The sequence below is a fragment of the Hevea brasiliensis genome, chromosome 10 (genome assembly GCF_030052815.1).
Source record: "Hevea brasiliensis isolate MT/VB/25A 57/8 chromosome 10, ASM3005281v1, whole genome shotgun sequence".
NCBI lineage: Eukaryota > Viridiplantae > Streptophyta > Magnoliopsida > Malpighiales > Euphorbiaceae > Hevea > Hevea brasiliensis.
This window is the reverse complement of record NC_079502.1, coordinates 2019986-2039388: the sequence shown is the minus strand read 5'-3', so window position 1 is coordinate 2039388 and position 19403 is coordinate 2019986. Positions and strand designations below refer to the sequence as shown.

The following is a 19403-nucleotide window of genomic DNA, read 5'->3' as shown; positions in this document are numbered from 1 at the left end:
TATTTTTAATCTCAAATTTATTCAATTTGATCGATTGATAAAACTAACTCAATTTCAAAAATTTTGCTTAAATAGTTAAAATCACAATATTTGAATTGAAACTTAATTTACTGTTCGATTATTGGATGCATTTAATATAATAAAAATAAATTTATAATTATTAAATTAAATATTTATATAAAATTAATTAAAATATAAATAATGAGAATATAAATTAAAATAAATATTTAATTTGATAGTTATTAATAGTAAACCCTTTATTTTATAAAATAGATTAACGTTGCGGTATCTCCTTAAACGGTGCGCGGCGTGTGGGAGACCGTCCTACAAAAGGGAAATGAAGGGTTAAAATAATAATAATAATAATAATAGTACTTTTTTCTCTACAGCTCGTCGCTCCCTCCTAGCCTCCCAAATCTAAAGCAGAGCTGCAGAGGTCCGTTGATTTATTCTTGATTCCTCTCCATCGCCATGTCTCAGGTATTCCTTCTCATCCTATAATATTTGTTTTGAATCTTTTTTTTTTTTTGAACCCTAGAAGATCCAATGATTTTTGTTATATGTTTCATTATTCTAAAAATTAAGCTCGATTTCTGTTATTTCTCAATTTTATGATATTTGGGATGCAAATGAAGCTATCTATTATCAGTTATGGTATTTGGTGAATTACTGTTTTTCTTTTTGTGCTCAGGTCGATAACAGAAATTCCTCTGCAGCCAAGCGGGCTAGAACAGACGGTATGCACTTTGCTTCTTTTAGTCAAGTAGAATTATTGGCTGATGTCTGTGGGAGTGGTTTAGAATTTGGGATTTCAATTACTGGGATTGGGAATGGGGATGGGGATTCATGGGTGGACGACGAATAGCCTACTGGCCTGGTCATTGGACCAAACAAAGGACAAATAATCATTGGCAGATTGATTACCTGCATTGCTGGGATTTGATCATGTTTATCATTTTTTTTTGGTGATTTATAGGTAGTCGCAGGGAAGATGATTGGACTTGTCCAAGTTGTGGCAATGTCAATTTTTCATTTAGGACAACTTGCAATATGCGTAATTGCACCCAACCCAGGCCGGCTGATCATAACTCAGTAAGTTACTTTTGGAGTAATTTTATAGCTAATTTGCCTGATGTTATCTAGAATTCTGGTGTTTGCCTCTACAACTCATTTGTAGGATATAGACTGCATTTGTGTTTTTTTTAACATTTCTTGTACGGTTATTTGGATTTTAATTTAGGATGGGATGGTCAGTATTTACTTGATATCATATATGAAATGATGTTCAAGTGTTTTATGCAATTTTAAGAACTAAACATGATAGATATGCCATAATTTCTATATAAAGCAGCTGGTGTCAACACATTTGAATGCATTCCAGCGTAAGGATTGGTTTTTGCAGCAGGGTTAGTCTCTGCTTATTCATCTTGAATTTAATCTTTCTTTAGAACCTCTCTGCTTATATAGTTATGTTGTACTATTTATGTACTAGCATGTCATTCTCACATTTGATTGACTAATAATTATACAGAATCATTGCTGAACTGTCTGCCTTTTGTATTTATTGATGCACTCATTTTGTTATATCTGTTTCTGGCTTGTTTTACCCTTTTTTTTTTGGGAAAAAAAATTGACCTTAGTTTTATTTTCTGAACTGTACTTTTATTTTTCCTCTTCCAGAAATCTGCTGCCAAGCTAGTGCAACCCCCACAGAATTACTCATCTTCAGCTCCTTATATAGGTTCTGGTGCACATTCTTCAATGTATATGGGTGTCCCACCATATGGATCGTCCCTTTTCACTGGATCTTCTATTCCTCCATATGATGTTCCATTTTCTGGGGGTTCAGCTTATCATTATAATTACAGTAGCCGCCTTTCTGCTGGCAGCCCTTATAGGCCGCTCCATTTGTCTGGACCACCACCATATTCGGGTGGATCTATGATGGGGAATGGTAAAATCTTGTTTTACCAACTTGTTTTTCGCATAACTTCTTACTAATGGATAACAATAATAAAGAAACCAACATTAGCAGGGATACCAAATTGGCCCTTTTGGGGTTCCATTGGTTAGGTAATGACTTTTCCTCTTTTCTGTCAGGTGGGATGTATGGTATGCCACCCTTGATGGACCGGTATGGTTTAGGTATGCCAATGGGCCCTGCTGCTTTGGTATGTTTCTTTTTCCTGTGTTGGCATTTATAATTTAGATTACAAAGATGGGGTTTAATATAATTTTCATGAAATTAAACTTGTTTCTTTGTTGAATTATTGAATTTGTATGAATGGATGGATTACTTGATGATAATATTAAATGCTTTAAGTTCTCTTTATCATTCAGCGTTTTTCAGTGCTGTGCACCATGCCATCATTAGCAGAAATGCAAGGTCATACTCATACACATGCACATGTGTGTTTTTCACTATGTATTCATGAAAGAATCGGAAGAACCCACAAAACCGCCCCCCCCTCTCCTCTCCCTTTTCCCCTTTGAATCTCTCTCTCTTGAAATTAATATGATGTTGAATTCATAAGAGAACCTGTTTTTTTTTTGGACAGGGGCCTAGGCCAGGCTTCTTTCCTGATGATAAATCTCTAAAAAAGGGTGCAGGTTCGTCATTTCTGTGTGCTGTGGATGAGCAACTATTTTGGGAACCTTTGCATGCTTTAACTTTGATTTTTCTTCATATCATGTGCATGTAGATGCAACACGTGATAATGACTGGACATGTCCAAAATGTGGGAATATCAACTTCTCTTTTAGAACTGTTTGTAACATGAGGAAGTGCAATACACCAAAGCCAGGATCCCAGGTTTGTTCTGCTTTTTTACTTTAATATATTAGAATCAATTTGGAAGAATTGTGTGTGTTCATGTTTTCCATTTTGTTATATAATTATTTCTTCTTGCTAACATTCTATCGTTTGGGAACTGAACTTAGAAATAGCTTGCTTAGTAGCATCTTTGTTGTTTTAGCTTTCTATCTTGTTTATTAGTAGTAATTCATCTGATTTCTGGCAATATCCTGTTACAATTGCAGGCTGCAAAGTCAGAGAAAAATTCCAGTAAGTCTTCCTAAATTCCTGAAGGTGGTGAACCTCATAGTTTGAATTTGATACTTATTTACATGCTTTTCAGAACAAAAAATGCCTGACGGAAGCTGGAAGTGCGAGAAATGCAACAACATAAACTATCCATTTAGGACCAAGTGCAATAGACAGAATTGTGGGGCTGAGAAACCTGCTGAATCAAAGAAGTCCCCTTCACCAGCGGCAGATGAGAATGATCAGGTTTGTTATGTGATTCATCTTGTTTGTGTTTCCTTTGGTTGCTTTATACTGCTGTCTTCATCAATTACATGTGTATTCACAAACTCAATGAGCATTAGTAAGATGTTTCTAACAATGCAAATCCTTCCCTCTTCTTTCTCTCCCTTCCCATCTCTTTTATTATGTAGATCCATGTACCTTGTTAAATGTCAATTAAATTTTTACTATGCAACAATTGATTTGCAATTGTCTATTGTTCCAGTGAGTACTAGGACATGTTTGAGGTTTGAGAAGGTCCAAAGTTGTCGTCCAGCATTGCTCAATATGGGTGTCTGAAAGTCAGTTGTGTCGTCCTCATGTTGCAGCGGTTGTCAAGTTACTCTACCTTATCATGATGTCTGTCAAGTTGTTGTATTACTTGAAATGATACTTATGGTCTTTATGGATCCTTTGATGCATCATGTGTCTGCCAGTTTGATCTGGCAAAGATTCTACAGGTTGGTTCTGGTTTCCTTATTAGTTAGGCTTTTGTAATTTTTGGCATCAACTCATCTATTCCAGTGGGTATGCTACCATGAACTTAGAATACTGCAGGCAGCATGTTTCATGTTCATTTGGATTGTTTTGTCCATTCAGTATCACTGTTTCAGTAGATGCTTCTGTTAGAAGTTAATGGGATCCCAAGTTCAAAATTTAAATTAGTTTTCTCCTCGTAAATGAGTCTGGTAGTTCTGTAGTTTGAATCAATGCAGTGACCATTTCCCCTCATTTAGGTGCCTGTAATATGGTCCAGTGGTGTGTGAAACTAGAAGCGGTCTAGACTGTAAAAGCACTCATTATGCAGTCATATGGTTTTTGGAAGCTTTGATAGCACAGCCATTATGTGCTTGTCTTAGTTAACTAACTTTAATTGTTAGCTTTGCTTTAAGGTTCATGGATGCAATATTTGTAATCTTAACTTTGCCAGCCCAGATATTTCTCTCCTGTTAGCCTGTGAATTTCGTTGTTTAGTTCATAGTAACGAGTCCTCTATTTTTTCCATTCAGTCCAAGATGATTTCAGCTTGGAATTGATCTTGCAGTTTGAGGAACTCCTGTCCTCATGTCTTTCTGTTATTATTCATTTAAGTGGGAAATGAATACTAATTGGAGTGTAGAAGGGCCAGTAGTATCTTGGATTGAACTGCAAAATTGTTCAATACAGATAATTATGCAAAGTAAATATGTAGTAATAGTATAGTTGAAATGTCTAATCTGAATTTGGGGCAGAAGATAGAACAAGGAAGTGATGGTTGTCGCTATGGATCAATCCTGTTGTTTTCTGAATACTTGATTTTTAAATAATTCAATTCAGCTTAAACTAAAATACTTGTAGGGCTGAGTGATCCCAGCTGGCAGTAGCTCGGTGCTGTTGAATTACACTTGGGCTTTGCATGGCTGATGAATGCCTTTTAGCCAACCTGGTATGCTTCAAGTGTGATTTGGGTTTCTAGCAGGGCTAAAAATAGTTGAAATTCCATTCCGTATTTTTTCTTTTATTGGGTTGTGCTGTGATAACCCATCTTCCAGGCGGTGAATCCTATGCGCAGCATGGTTGATGAGGTGATAAGATAGAGCACTCCATTATTTGTTGGTGATGCTCCGTGGACTGTATTAACCCCTGAACGGTGTTCGGGCGGCCAAAAAATGAAGATGGCTTAAGGAATAGCTCTTTTTTATTTTTCGAAAAAAGGAGAATTTTGGGCCAAAATGGAGGAGAGATTTATGGTTTCATTTCTTATTGTGACCGGATGTTAAAGCTGGCCAGGGGCCGGTTTAGGTCCTAAATTAGCTTGGGTTTTTTCCTGGTTAAATCTGGGATTAATTTTGGTCAATGGTTTATGAGCCTGATTTGGCTTTGAGTCTTATATAGTGGGTCAGTTTTATCCTTCCCTCCCAGTCCTAAGCTGAAATTGGATTGAAATGTCTATTCTAGGTTGGTTTGCTTTTTTTTTTTTTAAAGGACTTTATTCATCAAATTCAAGTAGTCAGGAAGGACAAGACCACTTAATACAAGAAGATTTGGGGATTTTACATGAAATTTTATATAAATGAACGGATCATGAGTAAATGAATAGAAAGATCTTCAAAGTGGGTGAAGAGCTATTTAAATCTTTTATGCTTCGCCTGAAAATCCAATGACTAGCTGCGAATGAGCGAATGCAGAAGGTAAGAATTCCATATTCCTGTGGAGGAATGGATTGCACTATCAGGATATAATAGAAAAAAAAGATCAAACATCGACAAACAAGCTCTGCACATTGCATATGGATCCAACAAAGATAACTTTAGCTAAATGGAGATGACATAAACCTCCAAAATGAGATAGAAAATCACATAGGGTCTGGAGTTTATTTAAAAATAAAAAAAATAAACAAAATAAAACACCAAGTTAAAAGAACAAGGAAAACTCAGGAAAAAAAAAATCAAACACTAAAAAAAGGAAAAAGAGAAGTCAACATAAATGGAGAATGGGGTGCTGCCAGCCAAAAATGGTGGCTGGCAGCACCCTAGCAAGTTACCGGAGCGGTGCTGTAGGTGGAGCACGAGAGAGAAAAAGGCTTGTTTGGTGTTTACTCTTGAATCTCTGTCGATACTAGTTCCAATTATGTCTTAACAAAAAAGGAACAGAGCAAATTTATGAGGGCATCATATAAATCAAAGTAAACTGGATTGCTCATAAATTGAAATCAAAATTGGTTCAAATTGAAATCAAGATTATCATTGAATTGAATTGAATTTATTTGTGAATCGTCTTGAATCAAAATCAGCTAAAACTGTCTAGGGTTGATTCAGTTTCAGGTTATTCCTTTTTCAGAACCCTCTAATTTGATTTAAAATCGGCTTGTGATTAGGTCTATGCCAATGGCAATCTATAAAATAAAATGTGAAAAACAAAAAAGCACAACGTCAATACTTAGGTGATAAAATCAAAGAGAAAATTGCAGTTCGTTAACAATTGAGACTCGACAACTTGGTGATTTTACAAAGGAGAAATCATAGTTTTTTTTGGCAATACTTAAGTCATCTTTTTAAAATTTAACTTTAGTTTTCTTGAATTATCATTCTATAAAATGTTTAAGTCTTTCAAAGTTTTATATTGTTTTATAATAATATAAAAATTAAATGTTTTAATTTTGAAATAATAGAGATTCAATGGTAGTAAAGCAAGCCTCATGGTACTAGTAATTATAAAATTAAATTAAATTAAATTAAATTAAATTACTGGTCAATAGAATTACCTGTAACTCTCTTTCTCTCTCTCTCCAAAAGACTTTGAAATCATGGTTTCAATTTTTTTAAAATATTATTTATAAAATAATTTGAAAAAAGATTAAAATTTCATTAATAAAATATATTAAATTTAAATTAAAAGAAAATTTCAATAATCTCTAATTGATATATTTAACATAATAAGTTTTTTAAATAACAATTTAGATTATAATATTAAATAGAGCATATATATGTTGTGTTTCTTATTTTTTATGCTCTAAGTTTACTTAGATCGAGTTTTTAATTTTTATAAATTTAAAAATTATTAATTAATCAATTAATTTTTATAAAATTAATTTAAATTTTCAAATTTAATTTCTTTAATAAATTGACGCTTATATTTAAATTTGCCATCTATTCAAAGTTTAATTCTATATTAATTAAAATGTTACGGATTCAATGTTCATTCAGACCATCTATTAAAATTTTAATTCTATATTAATTTTCACCATCCAATCGTCCCTTTCTAATGTGGAAGTTGAACTACACAGATTGATTAAAAAAATCATGACCCTTAAAATCCTTAAATTTATCGATAGAACTACAATAATTAGAATTAAATAAATAAAAAAAAATTACTGCCGAATGTGGCAGCCTAATGGTTAACTTAGTAAGATAACCATATCCTATCGATTCGACTCCCTACACTAGCATAATAATTAAATATTATTTATACTTAGGAGTTTAACACGAGTAAATAGCAAACTATTTAATAATTCGTCTCATTAATTGTCATCTCCAATTCAGTAATAGATTCATTTCTATGAGATATGATTAAATTGAAAATGTCAACCAATAATCCTATCTCGGGCCCAAGTGAATTATGACCATTATGAGCCTAAGTGAATTATGACCATTATACTTCGAGAGGCTGTCTATTTTAGTTAAAAATAAAATAAAATTTAGAGCACTAAAACAAAAAAGCAAAATAGACAAATTAACTAAAATACCCAAATTCTCATACTTATTGGCTGCACCATATGCGATCATATGAGATTATCATGCCAGGAATCATGTTCTACCTATTTCCAGCATACTAAAGGATGATTGAAAAACACAGAGGAGACATGCCAATCTTCGTTGATAAGTAGAAAAGACGATCTAAGTTACAATCCCATCTGACTTTCAGAAGTTCCAAAACACTGTCAGGAGTAATGTTCATCCCATCAATTACAATAACATGCAATTAATGGAAAGTTTGAAATTGCAATTCTCAACGATAATTTGGGAGAAAACATCATCTTGGAATTTTAAATCACCATCATCTGAAATCTGAAGCACAGGTCAAGACAGCCAAGATCCTGGAGAAAAGAACAAACACTGGTAAGAACTTTACGTAAGCAGAGAACTTTCGGCAGGGAGACGAAACCTTCACGGTTTGTTGGTTAAATGATTCATCTGATTCCACCAATTCTGAAAATGGCATAATTTCAAGAAACTATGAATCTTTCTCATCCTAGTATCACAGAATTATAGTTTCTAATTACTAATGACTTTTTCCTTCTTCTATTGCAGTCCACTTTATTAAAGCAATCATCAAATACTGTAGTATAAAATTTGAAGCATCAAGGCAAGAAAATATTATCTGACAGTGACTGAGCTAGATGTTGAACCAAGACACAGAACTTACTTGGCAAGTGAACTTATCAATTTGAAAATGATTGAATTTCAAGCAGTCAGTTCAACTGACTAGAGTAGAAGTCACTATCATATGGGTTTCTTAACAGCTGGAACTCTTGAAAGTAACTGCTGCTATCATTGTGAGCAGTCAAGGTATGCTCTCGAGAGTCAGTAGTCTGTTCAGTCCTCCAGTAATCGGTTGAGGCAAGTGGCATGCCTTGGGACATAACATGCAGCACGGACTGTGGCATGCCTGTGTGACTTGCACTTGTGTGTGCAGGCTGCTCATGTGAAACGGATTTTTGCTCACATGAACCCCAAGAATTGGTTGACAGAAGAGAGAGAGCACGATGAAGATCCTGTGTCGCATCCACATTGGGTGAGATAATTGATTCTTCTAAACCTGCAAAGTTATCTAGCAATCCTGTAACATAAGACAAAAAGGAAAAGCCAAGGCAAAAAGGACTATTGCTAAGCATTAGGTTTCTCAACATTGATTCTCATTCACAAAGCCTAACATCTTCAAATTTGAAAATCATACTACAGTTAGATGAATTGTGTAAATGCATAGCTTATCCATTCTTTTTTAGTGATTGAAAAATTAATACTTCCTAAAGTCTCATTTGAATTTCGAAACTTTACTATGAATTCTATCATCTCTTCCAATTTCTCTTTTAATTCAATCTTTATTTCTCTTAATTTATCCATACTTTATGGACCTTTATAAAGGGCATCTTTATGAACAAGGGTCCTTGACTTGAAAGGGTTGGAAGAGAGGTGTCTATTGCATACACAATCTTCTCCCAGCTTGTTGTTTCCATGATTTGAATCCACGACCCACTGGTGAAAAAGGAAAAACCTTCATAGTATGCCGTAGCCAAGGGCCCAAGGCTAGCCTCTACTATTTCATCTTGACATATGCTAAGATCCTTGATTTCTTCTTATCATTCAAAAACTGAGAACCTAAGCCTTTAGTTCCACTGTAAATTCACAATCCAAGAACTCGTGACAAAATCATGCAAGTCCACATTAGGCCTCTGTTAAAAATTTCAAACTTGTCTAGCATTAACTTTTCTGCTGAAAAAAAAAAAACCTAAAAGTTTTAGTAACCTCAAGCTCATAACAAATACTGTTATGTGAAACCGTCTTTGGGTAATTTATGCAGACAAAAGGAGTAGACCAAAGTGCATGCCTGGCATAACAACAGTACGTATGGACTTAAACCGGTGAATCTAATAAATCAACTGCTCTCATTGTGTTTGGGTCTTTCAACAGAGAACAAACTCTTGTTGGATCTTTAGACATACTCACTTCCTTAAATAGTGGTTACTAGAACACAATGGACAGTAGAGGTCATGTGGAAAATCTAAATCTTTCTAAGTGCTCACTAATAAATGTTTGCATGAGAGAGTTAGAAATTTAATGATATAATCATAAAGCTCATTTCCTAATACAAAGAAGAACAAACCTTGGTTGAGAACCTCAACTGTGGTGACCTTGGATTTGGATGGCAACAAGCTCTTGGAATCATGAGGATGCATAGGAATGGAAGTTGTCATCTCATTAACAGGCAAATTCAGCTGCCCATCAGTACCTCCTACTTTTAGAGGCTTCATTACACACTTTTTTGTTATCGTGAACTTAGAGCTGGATGTGCCTTCCCATGTCAAATTTGCATTAGGCCTGGAATGAATAAGTGGGGCCCTGTTCCAAACGAGACTCGTTTGTTGCCTCTCACCTGCACAGGCAAACACAGGTCAAGGTGTCAAGCTGCTAACTGCCAAGTCAAGTTGCATAAATGGGTATGCTAGTAGTACCAGATTATGCATTAGCAGACATGCTAGTAATGCCAGATTATGCATGGTTATTTCTATTTCCTAATGAGTTTCCAGAGTGTTTCAGACCTGGCATCTGACACCTTCAGATAAATTGTTCGCAACTAGTGACATTAATTGCAAGTGGTAATCACACCGACAAAAAGTTCTATTTAAACTAAAAATGAGTAAAATAGAAAACTCATTATTCTATCATTTGCTACTTAGCAAAGAGGTCCCTGCAAGTGTGTGCACATTAAGGCAAAGGAAATAAGTCTGCAGCTACAATAAAAGGAAACCAGTCACTCTGATACAATATAAAATAATTAAATTAAAAAATATACTTCTATTCAAAGAATTATCTATCTCTCTCAAGGTCCTCACTGGGTACATCCCCAGTGGACCCTCTGACTCATTTATCCTTTGTTTTATAGGCCTCACCAAGCTGAGACAAAAATAGGACCCCTGTGTTTCAGGCTTCATCATCTACCTTTCAATTCATAGAGCTTCATTGTATATTTGAAATTCATGAAACTTATTAAAATACAGGTCAACATCAATTTCAAGCATGTTCTAAACACAGACCAAAAAGTCATCAAAGTCAGAATTAAAACCAATACCATATAGGGATGATGACAGCCTTGCAGGATTCAATTGGCCTGATTCAGGCTGTGGCTTGCGACGCCTTGCATTGTGATCAGAAAGACGCCTGCGGCAGCTTCGCTTCTTTTCATCAAATTCTGACAGTCCATGGAACCTATCTCAATCAATCACACAAGCTAGGAATTATTACTAATAATGTGACGGAAAATATATAAATCACAATTCTCACACAAGATAACCATCATTAATCAAAAGAGACAGAACAAGCAGTAAAATGGACAATCTGAGATCTCATTATCTTCCACCGTTCAATCATGTACTAATTTCATTAGAAGCCTTACCTGCTACACTGCTGGCAAAACCTGCGTTCCAGACCAGCTACAGTGACCTTTGGGGATTTTGAATGACTTTCACAAACTCTATGTTTCCGATGATAATCTTTAGCTGATGAGAGGTCAAGGTTACAGCCTTCTACTTGACACCGTGAGGCTGGTGAAGCCTGACCGCTGGATTTGGATTTCTTTACAGGAGAAACAGAAGATCCAGGAATCACAGAAAATGATGAAGTCTTAGCATTATTCCCTGCACAAACATCTTCAAAGTACGTCCGTTTACCAAGCTTTAAGCCTAGCAGAGCCTCGCCTGAGCCAACTGAAGCCTCAAGAGAAGAAGTACCAGTAGGCTTTGCCTTTGCAAGTGCTTTCTCATTGTTGGAATCTTCTGGAATAGCTTCAGAGGCCTCCAAAGTAAGTTTGGATGTTTTCACTTCCCCAACTGATGAAGAATTTATGGAAGCTGACTTTGAGCTCTTTGACAAAGAAGCAAGTCCCAAATCAGAACCAGAACCACCAGTACCACTACCACTTCCACTCCCAGAAGAGTACAAAGACCCAGAATCAATTCCTCTTCCCCCATCAATTTCCCACTCTGTCAATCGTAACTTCTTTGGATGTTCAGTTGTTGCATTAAACATCATTAGGTTCTCCCAGTCCCACTGAATGGGTGGTTTTGTATTCCACTCCATCAGTGAGGAGGAACTCATAGAATAAACTTCACCAATTACACACTTTTATAAAATACACAAGCAAACAGACGCCAGATCCTGAAAAAAAAAACGACATCTACGTTTATAATTTATCAAGAAAGCAGGATGAAGCTGCAAAAGCAATCAAGGAAAAGTCGAACAGACCAAAATTGGTCAATATTGGTAAGGAATTCTACACAAATACAAAAGTATTACAAGCAGCATATGAACCCAAAAAAAAAGCGTGCTTCTGAACTTCACCGAATCAAAAGGTGTTAGCCATACCTGTTTAATTGAATTAGGCAAGCCAATCTTTAGTCCCCCTTGAAAGAATAAAATCCGATCTGTCTGTTCCAGATACTGCAGAAACAGTCCCAGTGGATGAAGTGCCCAAATTCACTAACTTCCACAGCTCCAAGAATTCAACGAGAGCAACCAGACACAACTTTTAACAACACAAAATCAGCATCTAAAGAAGGAAACTCGCTTTCCAACACAGCAAACTCTGTTGCAAACAAGAACCCCCCATCTCAATTTCCATGAACAGATACATCCAACCAAAACCAATTAAAGTCACAGACTTTTTCAATCCAGTGACTTTGAAACGTTATCTTGCAGATTCCCGGAACCTAAAGATATTGATACAAAAGCATCACTTCCTCTCATAACTTGCTACCTAACAAGTTTCTCCACCATTCATATCATAAAAAACAAATCTCCCTTTTTTTTTTAATCGGAGTAAAACTGTTCCCCAATTCCCTGCAACACTTTTACTTTGTGGTCAAATTCCCACAAGAATTTTTTTACCGTTATTTATGAAACTCATCAAAACAACAATCTCTCTCTTTCTCTCTCCCCAAAACTAACTGTGAGTAGAGAAATGTTTCACCTTTTACCATGAAAGTTTGATCCGTACTAAGAAAACTTCAACTGGAATAATTCAAATTGAATTTGTTCGGGCTAAATCAAAGGTGTAGGGCCCTGAGAAAGACCCACATCCATTCATCAACAAATCTGTTCCAGAAAAAAAAAAGGTAGATCAATAATTAACAGCTTTCTCCAACAACCTACTTCTAAAAACTTGACAAAAAAAAAATAAATAGCCAATCTACAAGCTGATCAAATCTACCAATGAAAGACAACAAACCCAGTTTTTATCTTTCTAATTTTTCACCCATGAACGAGGAAGAAATAAGGAGAACCAAAAAACAAACTACTGCTGCAGCTCTGAGCCCCTTAATATTTGTGGGTTTTCAGCAGGGGAAAATCGTCAGATATTAAACGACACAGTTTTTTCATCTTCCACTTTCCCGAGGATAATTAAATGGTGCAGATAAAAAAAAAAGGCATAAAAAAAAAGCAAAAAGAAAGAAAGCATCTTTTCCAAAGTCCAGAGAAAAAGCAAGCATTCCAATTTCCATATTTCTCCTTACTGGAACCATCCAGAAAATGATGTCTCAATCTCAGAAGCAAAAACCCAGAAGTTTCACCAAATTTAGCAACCAGAAGAAATTGAATAACATTAAAAGATAAAAATAAAAAACCCTTCTGCCTCCTCTTTCCATCCTATCATTATCAAACTTGACAGTTAAAAAAAAAAAAAAAAGAAAAAAGAATACCTATCAGCTAAAAGAGCAGAAAAGGCAATTGGTTAAGTGGAAGAGGAGGATGGAATCTGAAAAAGAGATTATATAAACGTTTAGCAGAGAGAGAGAGAGAGAAGTGAAGTGAAGGTACAATTACCAGTTGGCTTTTTTTGGACGGTTTAAAAAGCCTGATAATTGTCAGTGGCGCAGAAGGAATAGGAGGAGCATGGTGCGGGTGTATGTTACATATGCTGGTGAACTGAGTTGATTCGCGTCGAGTCGACTCAGCCTCAACGTTGATCGCATCAGTATGTGTTGTCAACACAATAATAAAGTTATTAATATTATTTTTATAAATAATTAGCAGTAAACTCAATAATATTAAAATAATTTTCTTTTTCTTTCAAAAAAAATATATTTTTTATATTTTAATATTTTTTAATAAAAAATGATATATTTTGGCACTAGTTAATATAGTTATCAAATTTTAATTTTATCAAATTCTTTATATTTAAAATTATTTAATTGATTAACTTTAATTTATGAAGTTTATCTTAATTAAAACATTTCTTTAACAATTTTATTTATTTTCTTATATCAAATATTTTGATTACTAAAATAAATATTAAATTTCAATATTAAAAAATTTAATGAACTTAAAAATATGTATAAAGCCTTAAATTTTATTACTTATTATATAAATTAAAATTTTATTTGACATTATTATTAGAGTTGTTATTAAAAAAATATAAATAATAAAAAAATTTTAAATTAAATTTAATATGTTTTAATTACAAAATATTTTTAAATTGTTTTTTAATAATATTTAAAATATATTTTTTTAAAAAAACAATTTTAATCTCTAACCTTAATATCAAATAAAAAATAACTTCAATTATTACTTTTACCCTTTAACCTGTGCTGTTAAATTTTTTTTTTTTTTTTATCAAATGTACATTTTATTTGAAAATATTCAAATTCAGATATTATTTAAAATGAGTGGTATCTATTAGGCTAAGTCTAGGCCAATATGCTACTAGTTTGACCATGGGATACAAACTCATCATGATTTTAAATTTCTAATTTGGGAAAGATTTATATATTTAGGTAATTTTTTTTTATTTAAGAAAAGGTAAAAAGTTAATGTTGATGATATGGTTCAATAAGTAGCCGTGATTTTTATTTGCAGTAGCGTGGGAAGTTGGATTGATAAGTGCGGGGGGACGGGTAATTATCACTGACTGTTGACTTAATTTTATAAATATTTTTATAAAAATTTTTAATTTTATTTTATTTATAAAATTTATTAAATTTTAATTTAATTATATAAAAATTATGATAATTAAAAAATAAAAATTTTATTGATTTATTAATTATTTTATAAATAAAATTATCATATTTATAAAATTATCATTCTTTTTTCTTGTTTGATGGAAAATAAATTTTAAATAATTTTTTTTTAATTCATTTATAAATGAAACAGATAGAGTAAAGGGTGAAAGAGAATCTAAACCATAAACTCAGGATAGATTTATTTATTTATTTACTTGGCATAAGGGCAGATAGATCCTCTACTGTTAATTATTGGGAGGATGACACATACGGACCAATTTGTACTTTTGTTTCTTGTTGAGTCAATTTTTGGGATATAATTAAACTAATGAAATTATAAAATGATGCATGCCTTAATCACTATAGTAGGTCACAGGACCACCCACCAAATGTCAATGTCTAATGCTGGCACATTATGAACCGTAGCTGTGGACCTCCCAAGAGCTCGATTACATTGAGGGATTGGGAAGGAAAGGGTGCCATCATGGACTCATATTCAACAAGAGATTATCCAGTGCATTTAACAACTTCCAATATATTTGTTCCATCTCCCCTCTCTAGCAACTAGTCCCTCTCTCCTTTACCATCAATCCAAATTGCACACATACATTGATATATATTAACTTATTAAATTGTTTTCTCTCAATTGAAAAAAAGCCAAACACTCTTGACAAAAAAGGAAAAAAAAAGGAGCCAAACATTATCTTAACCAAAGGACACAAAGACATGAATGTATTGTCCATAAAATAAAAATAAAAATAAAAAAGCAAAAAAGGGGTTATGATGATAACTGAAACAAAGTCATTAAACATAATTATTAAACATTAACCCCAAAAAGTAATTAATCAAAGTTGGTGTGGGTCATCATATGAGAGCTGGAGCTGCTGCTGCTGCCTTGGTCATTGGCTTTGGATCATTGACTTTAATCTTCTCAATCATCTTTTCTTTAAGAAGCCTTCTCATTATTTTTCCAGAAGGTGATTTTGGGATACCGTCTACAAAGTGAACTACTCTTACCTTCTTATAATGGGCAACATTAGATGCCACATAGTTAATTATATCTTCTTCACTTTCTCTGGCTTCTTTCTTCATCACCACACATGCAGCTGGGATCTCCCCTGCCTCTTCATCTGGCAGCCTGCACTCCCATAAGTAACATTAATCATCCATATGATTTTAATTTGGCCATCAACTTTATTTATCCACTGATGGTTATATATATATATATAAAGTAGGAAGATATTTTCAAGAGATTGTCATGTGATATTTTTTATTATATATAAATTATAAATTATTTAATAATTATCCTATTAATACAATAATATATAGTGATTATTATGTAAATTAAAATTATTAATATATAAAAAACCTATATTGTTGGATCAATGCGCAAAATTCCATGTGATCAAAATACAACTCTTTAATTAGTGATTGAGCTGTGTTGAGAAAAAAATATATATATTAATTAGTGATTGTGAGAAATTAATTTTAAATTAAATTTTACACTTAAAAACAGTTAAACAACATCACTTAAAATGGTGATTTTCCAAAAAAATAAATTAGAACTACAATTCCAAACAAGCTTTTATATGAATTTATCTACCATTATTATTAGAACTGTTAAAGAAAATACTATATTAAATATAATAGATAGGGAGTATTAAAAGTTAGTTTAAAATTAAATTTAATATATTTTAATTATAAAATTTTAAAATAATTAATTTTTTAAGTTATTTTTTTAATAATATTTAAAATTTTATTAAAAATTTATTTTTTTAATCACGCAGTCACAATCGCTAATGAAATTAGATAAATATCTCTTATGGCTAGTGATACTCACGGTACGACAGCTACATCTTCAACAGAGGGATGAGTGAGGAGGATAGCCTCAATCTCAGCTGGAGCTACCTGTGAGCCAAAATGATATTTTTTAGCGAATTCAACCAGAAAGTTGGCTAAAAACAATAATATCTTAATCTTACTTGGAAACCTTTATATTTGATAAGTTCTTTGATACGATCCACAATGAAAATATCCCCATCGTCATCAATGTACCCAATGTCACCAGTGTGTAGCCATCCATCTTTGTCAATAGCCCTGTCTGTCTCCTCCTTATTGTTATAGTAACCTGTAAATTAATTAAGATCATTTTAATGGCACTGGAAATGCTAATTAAATCATTCAAATTATTAATTACTATTAGCTTGTAGTATTTGTTTACCTTGCATTACACATTGGCTTCTTACACAAATTTCACCAGGGGTGTTCTTGGGGAGAGACCTACCAGTGTCAGGGTCTATGAACTTGACTTCCAAATTTGGAAGGATAAACCCTACTGAGTTCTTCTTTGCAATTCCATGTTCTAAATTAGGATCCCCATGAGTGAGTGTGATGCAGCTGTGCTCAGTCAGTCCATATGCCTGTTAAAAAGCAAGAGATGAGAAGGCCTTACATGTAATTTTAATTTCTTCAAGTCATTAGCATGGACTGAATTTTGAATTTGAGACCTCAGCCTTAGAGGCCTAACTAGTTAATAAGAATTTACTCACCTCCTGGACTTGGACTCCAGGGAACTTGTTTTCGAACGCTGTGAGTAGCTCAGGAGCAAGTGGAGCTGCTGCAGTCATAATTGCCCTGAGTTTGAGCTTGCTGAGATCAAATTCTTCTACTATAGGGTTCTTAACTAAGGCCAAAATAATTGGCGGCACAATTGGTGCAAATGTGACCTCTTGTGTGATGAGGGCATTCAGGAATGTCCTGAGCTCAAATCTACTCATCACCACCACTTTCCCCTTGTTCCTAAGAGTGGCAAAACATATTCCAGTGATCCCATATATATGAAAGAATGGAATTAGCCCAAGTGTAGTAACCTGACCAACCATTTCAGGTCCAACACTGAAGAGACTTGAGCATAGATTAGCTACCAGATTTCTATGAGTTAACATTACACCTTTCGACATCCCTGTGGTGCCTGATGAGAATGGAAGTGCACATAGATCATTCTGGTGGACGTCTTCATAGGCATATTTATCGGTTGCTCGGTCAGCTGCATCAAGCAGTTCATACCAATTCATGGCACTTCCAATGCGAGCTTCACCTAGCAGAATCACTGGAAGCTCTAGACCCGCCACCTGCAGAATATGATCAGAAACTGTAATTCATTTTATTATTATTGTTATTTTTGAACTGTGGAGAAAAGAATTATTGGGTCTGTTAGTCATAGCTGATCGGTCTGGGGCCGCCGATCAAGCATTGGAGTCTCTGGTCCTTAGTCACAGTCCCTAGAGCTTAATATTTAGACATCACACATAATAAGTTGCATATTGAAAGGATCAAATAACCTGATCAAACAGGCAGATGAACACTTCTTAACCAATCAGGCCACCATCTCATTGGTGGTTTTAATTCAACAAAATCTCATTTATGGATATTATAAGATTGAAAACAATCACCTTTCCATAGCTAAGATCATTGGTGACAATTATCTTGGCATTTGCAGCCTGAACCTGCTTCTTAATCTCAGATTCATGAGCAGCAGGATTGACACCAGAATAAACTCCACCAGCAGCCATAATTCCCAGTGCTACAATTCCATATTCAGGAACATTTGGGAGCACAACAATCACTACATGTCCCTTTCTAAGGCCAATAGACCTCAAGGCCTTAGCAAACCTCCTGGTTTCTCTAACCAATTCGCCATAAGTATATGCCTTTCCAGTCACAGCTTCCACAAATGCTACCTTGTCTGCATATAATTCAGAATCCTGGAATACAAAATCTGGCAATGTCACATTTTCTGGCACCAGAACTGCGGGATATCGGCTTCGGAAAATATGCTCTTCATGTGCCGACAATGGGACAGGAGGAGGAGTTGCCATTATAGATTTGTATACAGGACGAGGGGAAAAGGGTAGGACCGAGCAGTGCTTTAAAGGAAACTGGAATGATAGAAATTTTAGGATCATCTTTCTTGCATGAGATTGGAAAGTTATACAAGTGAGGAAGTAAGCTTGCAATGAAGCTTGGTTGGTAGGAATTTGTTGAGTCATCTCAAACATGAGCCACCAACTCATGAAAAATTTTAGAATATACTATATGAATTCCTTCACAATCAACGGTCAAAATTTATCAGTTGTACATACAATGTTTACATCAATGATCTCAATTTATATACCATCTTCATTGCAATGAAACTCATTATCTTTAAAATTTTTTAGCAAATATCTCTCTCTCAATACGAATACGAAGCATATCTATATTGGGTAATTCTTATCTATCCTAAATGAATACACCCAACCAACCATGCTGTTATTTTAGCATAAATCATAAAGTAATTCTTATTTTAGCTTAAATTAATTATTAACATGTGAAATGCTTGTTATTTAATTTATTTTATTTAAAATTATAATTAAAGTGGTGTCATTTTATGTAATATATATATATATATATATATATATATATATATATATATATATATATATAAAGTTATTTTTAAAAAAACATATTTTTCTTGAAAAAATAATTTTACATAAATAAATTATCTTCTGTCAAATAAATGAATTTTTAACTAAAATTCACTTTTAAATATGATAAAATTTTATTATGATAAATAAAATCATATAACAACAAAAAAATGTTGAAGTAGTTTAATCATTACTTAATTAGTGACCTATTACTCTTTACAAAAAATTTAATTAATATTAAAAAAAAATAAACAAGATAAAATCTTCCGTAGTTTAGACAATTCAGGCTAGCACGCCATTTCACTACACTCAATATATGATAAAGATGCTAAGTAAAAACATATATATATGGAAAAACAATAATAGAAACCGAAAAGCTCAA

General features: G+C 33.6%; 3 protein-coding genes across 11 annotated transcripts; 1 reads left to right on the top strand and 2 right to left on the bottom strand.

Moving 5' to 3' along the window:
- The first annotated feature begins 328 nt into the window (after positions 1 to 328).
- On the top strand, positions 329 to 5174 carry LOC110651857 (ranBP2-type zinc finger protein At1g67325). Of its 4 annotated transcripts, none has more exons than XR_009140549.1 (11): positions 329 to 480; positions 692 to 737; positions 977 to 1092; positions 1681 to 1954; positions 2101 to 2171; positions 2559 to 2610; positions 2703 to 2812; positions 3040 to 3064; positions 3138 to 3289; positions 4643 to 4730; positions 4857 to 5174. XR_009140549.1 is itself a non-coding variant. In XM_021807319.2 (10 exons), exons 1-10 carry the CDS (start codon positions 472 to 474, stop codon positions 4646 to 4648), a joined length of 861 nt encoding a protein of 286 aa, XP_021663011.1. In that variant the 5' UTR covers positions 329 to 471; the 3' UTR covers positions 4649 to 5174. The 4 variants fall into 4 exon arrangements, 2 of the variants coding, with proteins under 2 accessions (XP_021663011.1, XP_021663012.1); XR_002494269.2 differs by having other exon boundaries at positions 4837 to 5174; XM_021807319.2 differs by having other exon boundaries at positions 4643 to 5174.
- Positions 5175 to 7626: 2452 nt separating this feature from the next.
- LOC110651856 (squamosa promoter-binding-like protein 2) lies at positions 7627 to 13526 on the bottom strand. 5 transcript variants are annotated; one of them, XM_058128871.1, is made up of 7 exons: positions 12788 to 13214; positions 11926 to 12654; positions 10958 to 11718; positions 10634 to 10770; positions 9668 to 9937; positions 8210 to 8602; positions 7627 to 7880 (listed from the first exon to the last, which is right to left on the bottom strand). In XM_058128871.1, the coding sequence occupies exons 3-6, from the start codon at positions 11656 to 11658 to the stop codon at positions 8256 to 8258; spliced, it is 1455 nt and encodes a 484-aa protein (XP_057984854.1). In that variant the 5' UTR covers positions 11659 to 11718; positions 11926 to 12654; positions 12788 to 13214; the 3' UTR covers positions 7627 to 7880; positions 8210 to 8255. The 5 variants fall into 5 exon arrangements, with proteins under 5 accessions (XP_057984854.1, XP_057984855.1, XP_057984853.1 ...); XM_058128872.1 differs by having other exon boundaries at positions 7627 to 8602; positions 11926 to 12269; positions 12530 to 12654; XM_058128870.1 differs by lacking the exon at positions 12788 to 13214 and adding an exon at positions 13384 to 13526 and having other exon boundaries at positions 7627 to 8602.
- Positions 13527 to 15237: 1711 nt separating this feature from the next.
- Positions 15238 to 18574, bottom strand: LOC110651859 (4-coumarate--CoA ligase-like 1). 2 transcript variants are annotated; one of them, XM_021807321.2, is made up of 6 exons: positions 18011 to 18562; positions 17108 to 17689; positions 16780 to 16978; positions 16541 to 16686; positions 16399 to 16466; positions 15238 to 15696 (listed from the first exon to the last, which is right to left on the bottom strand). In XM_021807321.2, the coding sequence occupies exons 1-6, from the start codon at positions 18521 to 18523 to the stop codon at positions 15423 to 15425; spliced, it is 1782 nt and encodes a 593-aa protein (XP_021663013.2). In that variant the 5' UTR covers positions 18524 to 18562; the 3' UTR covers positions 15238 to 15422. The 2 variants fall into 2 exon arrangements, 1 of the variants encoding a protein (XP_021663013.2); XR_009140547.1 differs by having other exon boundaries at positions 15546 to 15696; positions 16549 to 16686; positions 18011 to 18574.
- Positions 18575 to 19403: the final 829 nt, after the last annotated feature.